Source organism: Ranitomeya imitator, chromosome 1, assembly GCF_032444005.1.
Source record: "Ranitomeya imitator isolate aRanImi1 chromosome 1, aRanImi1.pri, whole genome shotgun sequence".
NCBI classification, from domain to species: Eukaryota; Metazoa; Chordata; class Amphibia; order Anura; family Dendrobatidae; genus Ranitomeya; species Ranitomeya imitator.
This window is the reverse complement of record NC_091282.1, coordinates 1,142,698,459-1,142,715,447: the sequence shown is the minus strand read 5'-3', so window position 1 is coordinate 1,142,715,447 and position 16,989 is coordinate 1,142,698,459. Positions and strand designations below refer to the sequence as shown.

General features: G+C 40.1%; 1 protein-coding gene across 10 annotated transcripts in view; it reads right to left on the bottom strand.

Annotated features, from left to right (window-relative positions):
* The window catches only part of APBB2 (amyloid beta precursor protein binding family B member 2), a 454,628-nt gene that overhangs the window by 228,490 nt on the left and 209,149 nt on the right, over positions 1-16,989 (bottom strand). For 9 of the 10 annotated variants that reach the window (XM_069744548.1, XM_069744549.1, XM_069744546.1 and 6 more), the window contains one exon: positions 11,814-12,617. In XM_069744548.1, coding sequence (XP_069600649.1) covers positions 11,814-12,617 — 804 coding nt within the window. Of the gene's footprint in view, positions 1-6,163; positions 6,188-11,813; positions 12,618-16,989 lie in introns of those variants that run through there. The other variant, XM_069744553.1, reaches the window with a different exon arrangement.

The window sequence follows — 16,989 nt, the reverse complement described above, 5'->3', positions numbered from 1 at the left end:
ATTGTAAATACACAGTACCATATAATAGGTAGATTGCAATATATTAAAAGAATAAAAACTTTGATGAAAGCTCTTCTTTAAGTGCATATGGAAATACTGAAGGAAGCATTTAAGGAAAATCACCTATACATTGAATCCCACAGATGTTGCAGTAAGGAAAAAAAAATCAATGTAAAATTTACTGGTTTGTGCTTATGAACGCCATCTTCCCCCATGTGTCAGTTTGACGCCTACTGTGCATATCTTATGACCACTATATAGCCAGCTGCAAATCATTGGTCTTTTTGTAGCAATTGTATAATATTGTGTAATAAAAATGATTACACTTACTGTACAAGTAATGACATTTGCTTTGTTATGATAACCTCTGATCAATAGCTGAAGCCAAGCCAAGAACACCCGTTTATCCAGACTAGGATCTTTTTTCTGCGCACTCAAGCAAATTAAAATGATGTACAGATTTAAAAATTAAGCCACTCAGCATCTACATAAAGCTACACAAAAAGTTCAGCAAAATCTAATGTACCTAAAGTCAACATGTTCTTCACATTATATATGTGTAATAAAAAATAAGACAAAACAAACTTTCCAAGTATGCATCTATATTTGTCTTTATTTTAACCCTGAAAATAACTGAAAATTTTTTTTATATTAAAGTAACAAAAAAGCCATTGAGTTCTGCTCACAACTCAAGTAGGGTGGCAACCAGTATTGCTAGAATGGCAGCTCCCAGAGGAGTTGTCAGGTTGACAGACCAGACTCATGAACATTTCTTTGGAAACGCCTCCACAACACTGTGATCGGAGGATTACGCCCATACCTAGAAAGGGGTGGCCAAAAGCAAACATGAAAAAAGTTCCTTCTACTGGCTGCTTGATATCATTACCCTAGAACCACCAGGAACATGAAGTCCAGACTTTCTTCTGTCTTACTGAAATTAATTGAGTACATTCAACATTTTCTCATTTGCTAAAATTGCAGCATCGATGGATCCCACATTGTGCACATTCTCACCACCCATAAAAACAAGGAACAGACCAACCTGGAATGGCCTTCATAGCAACCTCAAGACTCTCTATATGGTTTGCATGTACTTGATAAATTCAACTGTGCTGTAACTTTAAGCCTTAAAGGGGTTGTAATGGCAAAATACAATTTTGGCTAGGGGACAGAATAAGTTAAAAATAACAAACGCAGTCATACTCACAATTCTGTCTTTGCACAGACCATGGAACGGCCTGCCCTAGATCCAGGTTGGTGCCGGGATGGGAGTACAACTACGTTTTTATTGTCATGCTTCTGGCTTCAAACCTTTGAGCCCGTGCTTTGTGGTCAGCTTCTCTGTCCACCAAGCCACAGCAGACACACCTCTTTTGGGTGTTTAGTATCTGTAATCCTTGCTGCAGTCTTTTCAGGGTGTTTTCATTTACTCATTTGTCTGCACTATCACCTTTCGGGTGTGGCTTTATATACTTTCCCCTGCTGGTATTTCCTACTGGTGATAGTGTCATTTGGATGTTCATCCATACTGATGTAATTTAAGCCAATCAGTGAAAGACCAGCTAGGGTTTATTTCTCTGCTGTTTATGATCATTACTCTGCACATATCTTTTTAGGAAGTATGTGGCATATTTGCTAAGACTACATACTTAATCCCTTATTTTGTATTTCATGGTATGTTTACTCACTTGGAGATCTTTTTCTAATTCAGCACACTTTCCTTTCTGTAGGTAATTTACACTCTTTCCTCCAGTTCTTTAGGAGGAACGTGAAGCGCTCGATGGCCTTTCATGCAGCATAGGTCCGATTTGCCATCATCTAATCTGAGGTTCGAGCTAGCTCAGATCACACATTAACCACTAGGGCCTGTGGGATCAGAATCTGTAGCCTGTATAGGAAGCTGCAGGGTCAGTTGCAGTTTTTAGTGTTACCCATTTTTCTGAGTAAGTTGCAACACTATGATAACACTTATTTTCTTAGATGTCCTATCCCTTGGGCAAAATTTTATTTTGCCCGGATAACCCTTTTAACAAACAATAAAAGACCTTACTGTAAACGTGTCCAACAATGGCAATGTGGAAGCCTTCAGTTGTTCTACGTGCCGGCAGTGACTGGAAGCGATCAGTTACGAAGCTGCTCCGTCTACTGTATAGTGCCCATGGTCAGGCACTGCACATCAGCCCCCTATTGATTTGGATAGACTGTGCAGTACCCGACAGCGGCCTCTATCGGTAGAAGGAAAAGTTCCATAACTGAGCAGTTCTGGCTGTCGCCAGCTGATTGGCGGAAGTGCCAGGTGACGCACCCTCACCCAACAGACATTGATGACCTATAATAAGGATACATCAATATTAAAGTAGTGGACAACCTCTTTAATTAATCATCAATCATCAATCCTTACCCCCATTTCACTGCAGAATTGGGCAGCTTTGAAACTCTGAAGTGTGACCATACCAAAAGCCAACTATTGTGTTTTCTTAGCAGAAGTACTGATATAATGCAACATCCAAAACAATATTTTTTTTTAACAAATTGACACCAAAGAAAAATTATTATAGTTGACATTGGTTATTTTTTTCTAGCTATATATTTTACGGATCCGTATTATACGGTCTTGTACGGCCGTAGAAAAATGCAGCATGCTGCTTTTGTCACCGTATTTCGCAAAAAAAAGCCAATGAAAGTCTATGGGAGCGCAAAAAAAATGGATTACACACGGACCATGCATGTGACTTGCGAGAAATACGCAGCAGTGTTCTATAGAAAAGCCGGCAATTCAGCGCGGTGTACAGTAAAATCACACTGACAGAATAGAATCGGTAGAATAAATGTGTACACATAGTATAGGTATATATATATATATATAGGACAACATCTGCAAAGAGTTTGTATGTTCTCTCCGTGTTTGCGTGGGTTTCCTCCGGGCACTCCGGTTTCCTCCCACATTCCAAAGACATACTGACAGGGAATTTAGATTGTGAGCCCCAATGGGGACAGCAATGATAATGTGTGTAAAGCGCTGCGGAATATGTTAGCGCTATATAAAAAATAAAGATTATTATTATATATATATATATATATATATATATATATATATGTCAGTGAGACGCATATATACATATATTTATATTTCATACAGCGCTAGATATTAGAAAAGCCGGTAATTCAATTGCCGGCTTTTCCTATCTCCTTCACAAACCCGACAGGATAGGAGACATGGTTTACATATAGTAAACCATCTCATATCCCTTCATTTATTACATATTCCTCTTTAGTAATGTAAGAAATGTCTTTGTGTCAAATTCGTGGGCTCTAGCTATTAAATTAAAGGGTTAAATTGCGGAAAAAATTGTTGTGGGTTCCCGCGCAATTTTCTCCGCCAGAGTGGGAAAGCCAGTGACTGAGGGCAGGTATTAACAGCCTGGAGAGGGACCATTGTTATAGGACCCCCCCCCCCCTGGCTAAAAACATCTGCCCCCAGCCACCCCAGTAAAGGCACATCTGGAAGATGCGCCTATCCTGGCACTTGGCCACTCTCTTCCCACTCCCGTGTAGCGGTGGGATATGGGGTAATGAAGGGTTAATGTCACCTTGCTATTGTAAGGTGAAATTAAGCCAGGTTAATAATGGAGAGGCGTCAATAAGACACCTATCCATTATTAATCCAATAGTACGAAATGGTTAATAAAACACACACACATTATTAAAAAGTATTTTAATGAAATAAAGACACATGGTGTTTTAATATTTTATTATACTCTTAATCCACCTGAAGACCCTTGTCACCTGAAACAAAGTTAAAAAAAACAGACAACAATATTCCATACCTTCCGTCGTTCAGTCTTGTCCCACGCTGTTATTCCATCTGAAGGGGTTAAATCATTTTACACCCAGGAGCTGTGCTAATGCAGCTGTGCTCCTGACTGTAAAACTTGGTGAATGAATGGAATGCAGGGGAATGTACATAAGATGGTTTACTGTATGTAAACCATGTCTCATATCAAGTCGGGTTTGTGAAGGAGATAGCAAAAGCCGCCAATTGAATTACCGGCTTTTCTGCTATCTAGCGCTGTATGAAATATAAATAAATAAATATATGTATAAGAATAAGCCTCCTTACCTTGACAAGCCAGAGATGGTATGTCACTCTCCATAAGGAGAAACGATACCCCTTAGACCCCAGTCCAGAGCCTCTCACCTAGCCAAATTAGTTCTCATGCTTCGCACTGACGAGGGCCAACAGCCCGAAACACCGTGTCTGCGAATTGAGATACTAATTTGGCTTTTATCCTAAGTCATATTGCATGACTCGTTAAAGAGTTGATTGTGACTTGTAGGATCGCTACTTCCAACAGGTGGCGCTATAGAGTTTAAGTCCTCTTTTTTCAGAAGAGGCAATTTGCATATTATATTTCCCAGAGGAGCATTGCATGGCGAATAAGCCTCCTTACCTTGACAAGCCAGAGATGGTATGTCACTCTCCATAAGGAGAAATGATACCCCTTAGACCCCAGTCCAGAGCCTCTCACCTAGCCAAATTAGTTCTCATGCTTCGCACTGACGAGGGCCAACAGCCCGAAACACCGTGTCTGCGAATTGAGATACTAATATGGCTCTTATCTTAAGTCATATTGCACGACTCGTTAAAGAGTTGATTGTGACTTGTAGGATCGCTACTTCCAACAGGTGGCGCTATAGAGTTTAAGTCCTCTTTTTTTCAGAAGAGGCAATTTGCATATTATATATATATATATATATATATATATATATATATATATACACACACACTGTATATATGTTTTAAAGAAGATTTGAGCCCATGGATCCATTGTATGTGCGTTTTGCAAGCCGGCGACAAATCTTGCAGTACGGATGCCATACGGATTACATACGGAGGATGACATGCGCAAAATACGCTGCCACACCCTGCCTACGGATGACATACGGATCACTATTTTGGGAACATTTCTGCGTATTACGGCCGTAAAAAAACGGACCGTATTTTCGTACGCCTGGTGTGACGGCGGCCTAATACTGTATTAAACTTCTATCCAATACAAATAGATTCTTAATAGTGTAATCTAACCATGCTAATACTTGTTAAATAAAACCATTATTACTACATAATATTTAACTTTCAATAAGGCTCAATATTCTTGTGTTTCACAATTGTAGAGGCCTAGATAATGACAATTACAGGACGCCTTGAGAAATAGAAACCTTAAAACAGAGGTAAATATAATATAATGGATCTCTTGAAGAACACAATTTCCACCGAGCAGCATTAACGCTAACTTTATCATGGATCGATACTCTGCCTGCCAGTCAGCAATCTTTTGCCGCATGAAATCACAAAGCCGTTGCATTAAATTTGATGCACACTACAATATATGCCCAATTAATACACAAGAAGTAAGAATATAAGGGGCAACAAGTAAGTATTGTACTTACATAAGGATTCCTTTCTTTGGACGTGTCCTAGCTGTCCTGCTATCAGCATCCTTTGTTAGCTACAGGACAAGTAGCTCCAATGAGCTTCATTCTTTCCATCCATGAAGAACAGATTCCAAAACTCTGATAGTTGGGAGCATGGATGTGTGACGACCGCTTTCCTAAATCTATAGGCATATGGTGATTTTGAAGAGGAGGATTTGAAAGATGCAAATGAAGGGGAGTTGGTTACCGTCTCCAACAATAAGGAGTCTATGCAGACACCACATGTTGATCTGAGGAAGGAGGACCGTCTTCACCAGCCAAACAGGGGCTACAGGAGCAATAAAGAAATTATAGCCCTGTGTGCAAACACATCACTACTCAATTGATTTCCCCGACACAGTGATGGATTTCATGACCGATTCTGTTTAGGACGCCAGCTTTGGAGGGAATAAATTCAAAGCTGGAAGTAAGTGATCATCAATCGCAGTGCTACATTAACATCTCTGCTTCCAGATGGACGCAGAAATTAATAATTCTATACTACCTTAATGAAGCGCCAGTGAAGACCCTTCCTTTGAAAGGTGCTAGGCATCGCGGTATAGCATGCTCCATTTACACACTCTTAATTATTCTTTATGTAAATAGATACAGAAAGTTATTAAATGTGAACACTCAATTCATGGGTAAGTAACAAATAAAATATCAAATTGTTCTCACAGCTTCTAACCTTCCTCCTGCTGAAGGTGCATTGCAGCACTGGACTCAATTGATTTAGTGGCTGGGTTCTATTAGCGAGAGTGCTCCTCTCATCTCATAGTCCCTCCCTTTGTTATAATATATCATTAAGAGCCGGTCTGGCACCATGACCGAGGGAGAACTTTAATGCTGCAGATCAGAACAAAGACAGACATTCCTAATATGTATCTTCAGGCTACAGCACCGATATTCTTCAATGCTTTATATATGTGAAGGTTCATGCTTTGATATGAAAGGATTCATCTAACCAAGAAATGAAATAGATCGATGGATTGTTACTAGGTCACTGATCACATGGAAGGTCAATTTTAGAGGCGAGCGTGAACTTTCAGATGTTTGAGGATAAAGTATGGCTTGACCAATTCAAGGCTGGAACATAGCTTCATGCTAGAAACAGTGATGATGAGATTATGGTCAGGGATGAGTACAATTTTATTTTCAAACAAATGTGCACTAACTAAACCTGATTGACCCTTTTAGGCCAATGGACCCTTGAAGAACAAGTGTCACTTGCTCAAACAAAATATACATTGTAAAAATCTCTGAGCTCCCCTGACTCTGGCGCTATTTTCGGTTTTGCTCTGAGACACTCTATAGCCGAGATATCCACATTTGTTGCTTTTGGAGTGCAATATGTGAAATCTCTGCTTGCAGTCTAGCTGGGCGTTTCTTCAGTGTTTTCTCTGGGGGCTTGGTCCTTAATCCCTCCCAGACATTGCCAATCACAGTCTGTCAAGACTCATACACTGGAGAGTTGTGATTGACAACATCTGGGAGGGAGAAATTAAAGCATATGCCGCCAGAGAAAAAGCAGAAGGAACACCCAGTTTAGGTGCAATGTAGAGATCTACATACTGCGCTCCAAAACCAATGAATGTGAATATCTCGGCAATGGATCGATGGAGTGCAAAACGGAAAAGAGGTTTTTTTAAGCAAATGACAGGTCCTTTTTAATGACATATAATATATATCCATCTCAGGTAAGGTGTAGGTGGGTGCCATTTTTCCAGTACATTAGATTGTAAAGTGAATGGTGCCATTTAAATCTATAACTCCTCCCGCAAAAAACAAGCACATATATACAGTATGTATATGTGTGCATGTCTATCTATCTATCTATCTATCTATATAAGTTTAATTCTGCCCTTCCGTCACCCCCTTCCGGAAGGGTGTTGAACATCTAATCAGGAGGATTATAGCTTACTTTGCATGTATGGGACCTCCACTGTTTTTCTTTATCACCGCGAGTTTCCCATTAACAAATATGACCTCTCTTACATTTTCTCATAGTGACTGCACAACGTTGCATTCACCTGGTCTATGGCTGTGCGGTTGATCAAGGTCAATGATCTCGGGTACATGGATGACTTGAACTCTTCATTATACCATAGTTATTACATCCTTCTGTCAAACTTGGATTGCTTTGATGGAATTTCTATAAACTGATGAATATGATTCCACACTCAGCTCCTAATCTTATTATTCTTTGGTCAGCTTTTCTGCACGCTCTGTTGGGTGGCCTCCAATTAGAGGCCTTGTCTTGACCTCCATTTTTTTCTTTCTCTTCTCACCATTCTTTTCCTCTCCTCTTCCCCTTCTGCGGTCAGCTATCATCAGCATCTTCCCCTAACTTTATTCCTGTCTTACCCTGTCATTACCCCCTTGTCCACTCGCTTTTTACTCTTATTCTCTTCTATTTATAACAAAAGGGGGATCCATTGGTGATCAATACATCACAAACTGTTTATTACATAAATATTATGCCTATGGTGTACTATTTCTTGGAGTGGATTGGTCACCACACTTCTAAAAGAAAATGCAATAAAAAGCAATCAAAATGTCAAATGTACACTAAAATGGCATCAATAAAAATGTCAAATCAGGGCGCAGAAAACATCTCCCTCAAGAGAAAAATTAAAAAATTAGCAATTTCACCAAACTTTAAATTAAATGGATGTTGACATTTAAAACTGCAACTCAACCGATACACAAATTGACCTGTCAATTAATCTGTGCTGGACAAGTAGTAGATACCTTATTCTTTGCAAAAATTATCCCACTATTTGCATGAGGGCAGGTGCAGATGACCATATTTTTTGCCCTAGAGCGATCCAACAAAACACTGGATTGCACTCGGACCAATGCTAGTCTATGGGGCCTTGCACATGTCTGATTTTTTCCTCGGACAGAGTTGGTCCGAAAAAAAAAAAAAATCACTGCAAGCCCGAATTTGATTCAATATTCGGATCGCACTCAGCCATGGAACACAGATGACTGACTGACAGAATGGAGAAGATCTAGTTTTTTTTCCTCCATATTCTCCTCATCCAAGAGAATTGGATCACACTGTGCTCACACTGATCAAGCTCTGATTAGAATATGATCTGAGTGTCATTTGCATAATTGACCCGATTCTCTCGGACAAGAGAATCTACGGTTGTCTGCACCTGCCCGTCGATTAATATTTTCATGGCAAAAAAATGAGGCAGTAGGATACTGGAAGTTTTTCATTGTTGCCTGCATGATACAGTAAATAGATTATTATCTGTCGATCAATAAATCTGAGAGGGAATAGGTTTCCAACAGCTAGAAACATCAAATCTTACAATGTTCCTCTTACAGTACTTTATTTTGATCGGTTCATGACAACGGGTCATCAAAGGCTCTGGATGACTATGATGATGATGGATGACTATGATGATGATGGATGATAATGACGTACTGCGCAGTCATCAGTGTTTAGAAAGAAAATTGGATTCCAAATCACAAATTATTGCCATGGAAAGTAGAATGGTGCTGAATAGACAAAGCCGAAAGAGCTCAGAGGTGCACAAAGTGACTGCACTAAAGTGCAGAAGAAAACTTCTAATGTATCTAATGCAAAAAATGGCAGCACTCAGAAGAATGGCACTAAGACATCAGTGTGTGTAGGCCGCCATGGTTCTCAGCAGTGGAGTCCTGTTCATACAGGATGATGTACCTCCAAAAACAATGCTCTTTTGTGCTGCGCAAAACATGATTTCACCTGACCTTTACTCAGTCATAGGGTGATCTGCAGACTATTTACACGGTACGATAATCATGAGTTTTTATGAACTCAGTCACAATTATTTTTCAACGCAGATAAAGGTCTCAGATCTGTAAATGCAGCTGAAGGCCGCGGTAGAGTAGATGAATGTCGGCCTGATTACAGTGCGTCCGGCCAATCATCTGATGTGTATGGCAGCCTTCCCACTCTTCCATGAAATTATCAAAAGGACCAGGCAGGTGGCATTTTAACAACTGACTGTTTTGTTTTCAGGGGGAGATAAGTCACTGGTACAGGTGTCTGGCAGGAGCCCCCACGGGCAACCCGAGTGTTCGAGCATATTGGGTATGAAGATAGAAAGCTACCCATTCAGCCGACAGTTATCTCCTGTGCACGGCCTGCTCTAGGGCCTAAAGATTGTTCTCTAGCCAAAGGAAATACCATCCCTGTAACGAGACATCACTGTTCTCATTACATCTGTTCTGTGACGTGACTGTGTGCATTATGAGTGTACTGCAACGCTACTGTATGTTTACTGTCCATGCCATTACTTTATTATATCATTATAGATATAATATATACAGCAAATATATACACAGTGTATATGACAGCTTATTATGTAGGTCTTGTGATGTCACTTTATTCATTATCAATATGATGTATTACAGGGCTCTAAGTATGAGGTTGCTTCTGACACTGAACACTTGTTCCTGGTGAGCCCAAACTGTTCCTCTGTCATATTGAAGAATCTATCTATCTATCTATCTATCTATCTATCTATCTATTATCTAACTATATATTTATTATATACATTATCTATTATCTATCTCTCGATCTCTTATCTATTTAAAAATTAGAGGCAACACTCAAAAAAAAAAAAGAAAAAAATATAGTAATGGCCCATAATGGGAGCAGCGACGTTTCGGTCCATATGAGAAGCTTTCTCGAGCTTGAGCAAGGTCCTCATTTGGACTGAAACATCACCACTTTGATTATGGGTCATTATCATACCCATCATTTTACACTGGGTGCACAAGATTACCAGGCTAAAAGGGATCCCGTCATGTGCAAAACTGCTATTTACCTGCAGACAAAAATTAATCTGCAAGTAATAGCACTAAAAGCCACTTTGACAGCCAGTGGTACAGTGTATGTGTGCAGAGCGTGCTGTCAATCAAAGTGCTCACAGCGATGACTGTAGCCGCTCCGCGCACACCCCTATGTCTGATATAAGTTTATTTCCTCCTGATAGCCATGCTTTCACTAAGGCGACCAGGCAGCATTTTAATGTTATATCTGCAGGTAAATATTGTTTTTTGCACAAGTTGACAAGTTCTCTTTCAAAGAAATGGTTTCGGTTTGCAGCTCACGGTTTGCCATCACTCTGTAGTCTCTGAATCCTAATAAATCCACAGTGAGGGGATCGAAGAGTAGGATGACAGCCATGTGTCAAGTGAATGATAAGGCTAATACCCTACGTATATATGTAAGCACAGCTTATACTGGGATGGAAGGTGCTAGAATGGAGCATGGAGGGGACGTCCGTGGCTTTGTTACCATCTCCTGTCTGAGGACAGGTACTCACTTGTTTGACTATTTTTCTGCTATTGCTCCGGAGCCTGAGGTAAAACGGTTGTTTCACGTTAGCTTAGATTAAAAATTCCTATCATACCAAATTCTTCAAGTTTTGATAAAAGCTTAACACTGATTTATTCTGGCTCCTTACACTATGAGGTTCCTAGGAAATGTCTTGTCTGTACCAGCTCATAAATTGTGGGTTTTATTAGTACAGTAAGTGCAGGGCATTCCTGTATAATCCTCGAACTGTACTTAACCGCTTCTTCTTCACATCTGCCTGCTAAGCACATTGGATGCAAACCTATTACTTCATTAAAGTGATATCATTAAGGAGGCAATATAGGATTTGAGTCGCAGAAAAGTCCCGTCAGTGGACGCCACACACTGAACTGAGCCGCACTACCCTGCTCCGTTCAGTGTTTATATCCGGCTGATCTGTGGGAGAGACAAATCTTGGACTCCCACCAATCTGATGTTGATGAGCCATCCTTGGGACCAGTCAACAATATCACTTGCCCAGACAACCCCTTTAATATTGATAAAAAATACATGACACAAAGCAATCTGCCTAGAAGTGTACAGAGCACCACATTAATTCTTGATAATGGGGCCTCTTCTTATGGTAATTAGCGCCAATGTATTCCATGTGTCTCAACCAGTGTAGAAGGGCTTGATTTTTGATCCCCATTTCCTTTCCATGACATTTGTATTTATTCCTTACATCCATGCCTTATGGCCTTACATAACAGCCACACAGTCGGCTTCTGGGGTACATGCTTTAAATATCTTCCCATAGATTACAAAAAATGGTAAAATTTTCTATAGTAACCATGACAAGATTATACTGCTATATCTGGTATTATATGAACTGTACCACGACCTGTAGTGTTCTTACTCACAAACTACGTACACATTAAATTGATCTATAAAAAATCCAAGTCTCTCAAATTAACTTCTAGAAATACATACATACAGAATACATGTTGCTTTTAGAAATTGGAATTATCTGACTTACCTGTCTCTTCGGGAGTTGCTGGTGAAGCACTATCTTGGGATAAGGTAGTCCAACTGGAATCTTCGTCACTAGGAGCTAAGTTCTGTATGCGATGCAAGGCACAGTCCGTCTTTGCACCAGTCTTTGGATTGTCTTTTTTAGTCTCTGGACTAGATGACACTGTTGGCACAAGACTATCCTCAGGACTTGGAGTCTTGTCCTGTTTTGACAGCAGCACTTCGCCATTAGTAATAATGTCGGGACCTTGGCCAGTGATCCATACAGAGTTTTCCTCTTCCTTCTCTGCATGACCATTAGCTAGACACTGGTCAAGGTCTCTGGAAGTTTCAAGATCGGAATAATAATTAAGGAAGCTCTTGGTCCTTCTGGGAAGTAGAGGAAGGATTTCTGTGCTTTCTGGATCTTCTTCATCTTTTCCTTCTAGTTTTTCCGAAACCCTGTTGACACCATCTTCTAAAGTAACATTCTTGTTTGGGTCTTGTCCTTGTTCGGCTGCTTTTCTCAACTGGTTCTCCCCATTCTTCACCAGTTTAATATTTGAAGAGCTGTTTGACAAAAGGGGTTGTGCTGCTGGGTCAGACAAACCCATGGCTGCCTGGATGTTGGTCAATGCATATTTTTTCCGGCATTTTGGAGGTGTGTCACTCTTAGTTTCAGTGTGTTTTACATCTGCATTTAGCAGATCATTGTGAGAGGATCTCAAGTTCAAAGTGTTTGGAGGACTAACTGGACCATTCCTGTTCACTATGTCTGTGGCACTGTGGCTTGCCATAAACATTGGCAGTGTTTCCACACTTGAGTCGACTAGAAGAAACAAAGAAACACACAGCTTGTCATTCACAAAGTTATGATATCTTATTATTGAAAACCTTACAAAAACATATCCTAATTTAGGAAATCTATGAATATTTTTGACCACACCAAACTGTAAACACCATCAAATATATCCTGAGAATTTCAGCTTAATTTTGCCTATGTTGCTAATCATAATGATAAAGATAACTGAAAAAAAAAGTTTAAATTTCACCCATTGCAGGCAAATTTCGTTTTTGCATTTTATTTTTTCAGACCATATAGTGCACGTAGGACATACATTTTAAGAACCCCTCCCCCCTTTTTTTCTTCATCTCCCCTGATAATCTGAAAAATGAAAAGCATTGGGTGTATATTGGGGTATTTCTGATAGGGGTCACTTGGAATCTGCTGTAGTGGGGTAATGTGTGGCAGTGAAGTGTTCTCCTCCCCTCCCTCTGGACAAACAGGGCCCTATGATACACTTGGAACTCAGCGTGGTCTTACCTATGAACGCAACCGGGTGAGATTGTTACTTTACTAAACTTATTTAATAAGGATTATTGTGTTCTTTTTGAGAGTGAGCATTTTGTGCAATGACCATTTGTTTACTATTTGGTATACCACACTGTGATTTTTATTACACAGGCATTATACTTGTGACTGTCAGATTGGGCAAAAGAACTGTTGCTTATTCATGGTATACAACATTATGGTCTTCTATACATTGGTTCATGGGATGTAATTAGGCACCTTAAAGGGATTCCTCTCCTAATGGTTATATAGGTTTCCTCATTGTGTGCCGTAGGCTGAACCCGTCCTATACACATTTCTACAGTCCTATGCTAATCCAATCGATATAACATGTTTGAATGTTTGTCTTGTTTATCATCTATCTCATTTTACTGAGGGTCTAATTTTAAGAATGTATTAAAAGTTAAATATTATTTATATACCTCTACCTTGTGACACTCATTATTCCTGGATTGGTAGCCCCATATATTTTATAAACCTTAATTAGTGGCATGGCTGATTTTCTGACCAGGGGTATTAACACAAACACATGGACTGCGGAGGCCAAAGAGGTCTTCTTAGATAAGAATTTCTCACAACCAAAGTACACTCCTTCCTATAAATATGCATTCAAGGAATTGACTAAATCCTACAAAAATCAGATTTCTAGTTGGTGGGAAGTACAAAGCTTGGAAAGCTACACCAAAGCTGGCATAGTACCACACAACTTGAGAATAAAGGTACCTTCACACTGAACAACTTAACAACGATAACGATAGCGATCCGTGACGTTGCAGCGTCCTGGATAGCGATATCGTTGTGTTTGACACGCAGCAGCGATCAGGATCCTGCTGTGACATCGTTGGTCGGAGCTAGAAGGCCAGCACCTTATTTCATCGCTGGATCACCCGCTGACATCGCTGAATCGGCGTGTGTGACGCCGATTCAGCGATGTCTTCACTGGTAACCAGGGTAAACATCGCGTTACTAAGCGCGGCCCTGCGCTTAGTAACCCGATGTTTACCCTGGTTACCCGGGGACTTTGGCATCCTTGGTCGCTGGAGAGCTGTCTGTGTGACAGCTCTCCAGCGACCACACAACGACGAAACAGCGACGCTGCAGCGATCGGCATCGTTGCCTATATCGCTGCAGCGTCGCTTAATGTGACGGTACCTTTACCTTACAGCCAGGGATTCATTATAGAAATTCCCCCCTTAATGAACAATGGAAAAAAAGAGGCTACCTCTAGCTCCCTAAGATTTATGAATAGTCTTCTGGAGGAAGAAAAAAAAGACACTATCCATTGTGAATGAAAGCCTCAAGGAGCAAGCAAACAGAGATAACGAAAAAATTCTATGGAGAGTCAGATTTCTGTACAATAGAAACTACACTCCAAAATTCAGTACAACGGTACCAGTTCAATTTAAAAAAACGAAAACACTGCAAATTTTGTAAGGGACTTTATTTTTTCACCAAAAAATGATGTATGCTTACTGTGTCTTTTTGCTGAGTTTTGTAGCCACAGCTAAACAGAAACTTTGAGAGGACATTCTTAAGTTTTTGGGGAGGATTTGGAGAGTTTATGCTCAGTTTTTGCTTCAAAAACTCAACAAAACGACTCAGAGTGCACATACCCTTAGGCTAGGAGGCAATCCCTGCTGTTCGATAGTCAGCGTAGGGATATTTGGTTACTAAATCGCATATTGAAGAAGGCAAAAGAAAACCCCTAAACTAAAGACCTAAATTAAAATGTAACTTTTATTAAATCATTAATTAGGAAAGGTGCATATAGTAAAAAAAAAAACCAAATAGTGCAGGAGATAGACATCCTATAGTAAGGTAGCCAGAATTTTGAAAAGAATCTCCCAGTAGCCTCACACTATATGGTATGAATCATTATTAAGTCTGCATTTGGTGTGGCTGCGGACCACATCGGAATATAGTGTATAGTGTAAATATGATGTATTTTTGTAAGTCTATCCTTGCCTTTACAGATAAAAGAGCCATTAGCCTCCCCAACTTGTTTCAACAAACTGGCATCACCAGGAAAATGAGGATATAATGAGCAGCATCGCAGACAGACTTATAAAGGCTTGGTCGTGATCTCACATCATAAGCCAAGCAATAGTAGCTCTCCTCTAAATTCAGCCAATCAGATGCCCTCGTCTAATTCTTAGTGTCCACCAATAAGTGCCCCACTCTTAGAGATAATCGCCATTGATTGGTGCCATTATTTGTCCACAATGCCAAATTCAGCTACAATATGTGAATAACATATAACTAGGATTTGTCTGTCAGCCATATATAAATGCATGATTCCTATCAAATATGTAAATATATATTTAGGTATTGTAGTATACAGGTGGGCATAATGTTCAAAATCAGTTATAAAGAAGACGGCCATTTTATGGACACATATTCCCTTGCCATTTACATTGTATAGGAGGGTCAGACCATGACAATGTCCAACCAGCAATCAACTGTCACATTGCATCAATCCCAAGCAAACTATATTTAGCAATTACAGTATATATCAGTAAATAAATCACATTATATATACATATATATGTACACATGTTGGTATTTAGTATATAGGCAAATTCAGGGTCTTTTAAGCTTTCTTATTGCTTTGTATTGTAAAAGTACAGAGCGTAATGCTAGTGGAAAGGATGAACATGTCACTTCTTTTAACCTTTGGCATTTTTAGACTCTTGCAGTCGTTAGAAGACATTCAAAAGCCTGAACCTTTAGCAAGCCATTTTTACATGGAAATGCTGATGTTCATTCTTATGAGTATTTTTGGATACATTTTTCAGGTGGTTTCTGTGGTGGAGACACCTGAAGAAGACATGTGCATACCCTTAGATGGAGTAAACATTTCTGAAGAGGTAGAAGGTTTCTGTTTAAGAGACTGAGGACTTTGGTATATGTTAATACAGTAAACTAACACACAACCTTTTTGTTTCTTTCTTGAAGAGTTTGGTAGTGGGCTCAGCTAAGCAGGGGTTCATTTGTTATGTGTAAAGGCTTTGCATTCACTCCTTGAGCAGCAGGTCCACGCTGAACTTTCTTCTCACTTTGCATCTAACTTGCTCTTGGACAACCTACAATCTAGCTTCGTCCCCACCATTCCACTGAGACTGCCCTGACCAAAATTACTAATGACTTACTTACAGCCAAAGCTAACAGACAATTCTCTATACTCCTCCTTCTAGACCTGTCCTCTGCCTTCGACACAGTTGACCACTGCCTCCTACTACAGATCCTCTCCTCCTTTGCTGTCAAAGACCTTGCCCTATCCTGGATCTCCTCATATCTTACCCACAATTAGCGTTTCCTACTCCCACACTACCTGCTCATCTCACCCTCTCTCTGTTGGTTTCCCTCAAGGCTCTGTCCTAGGACCCCTTCTCTTCTCAATCTATACCCTTGGACTGGGACAACTCAAAGTTCTATGGCTTCCAGTACCATCTATATGCTGATGACACTCAGATCTACCTCTGTGGCCCAGATGTCACCTCTCTGCTGTCCAGAATCCCAGAGTGTCTATCAGCCATATCCTCCTTCTTCACCTGTCACTTCCTCAAGCTCAGTGTGGACAAATCTGAACTAATTATCCTTCCTCCATTTCGCATATGCTCCCTACCTGATCTATCACAATAAATGACATCACACTTTCCCCTGTCCTGGAAATCCGCAGCCTTGGATTAACCCTTGACTCTGCCCTGTCCTTCAAACCACACATCCAAGCTCTCGTCACCTCCTGTCGCCTCCAGCTCAAAAATATTTCCAGAATCTTTTCTTCAACCCTCACTCTATCAAAATGCTTGTCCATGCCCTAATCATCTCCTGCCTCGACTACTGCAACATC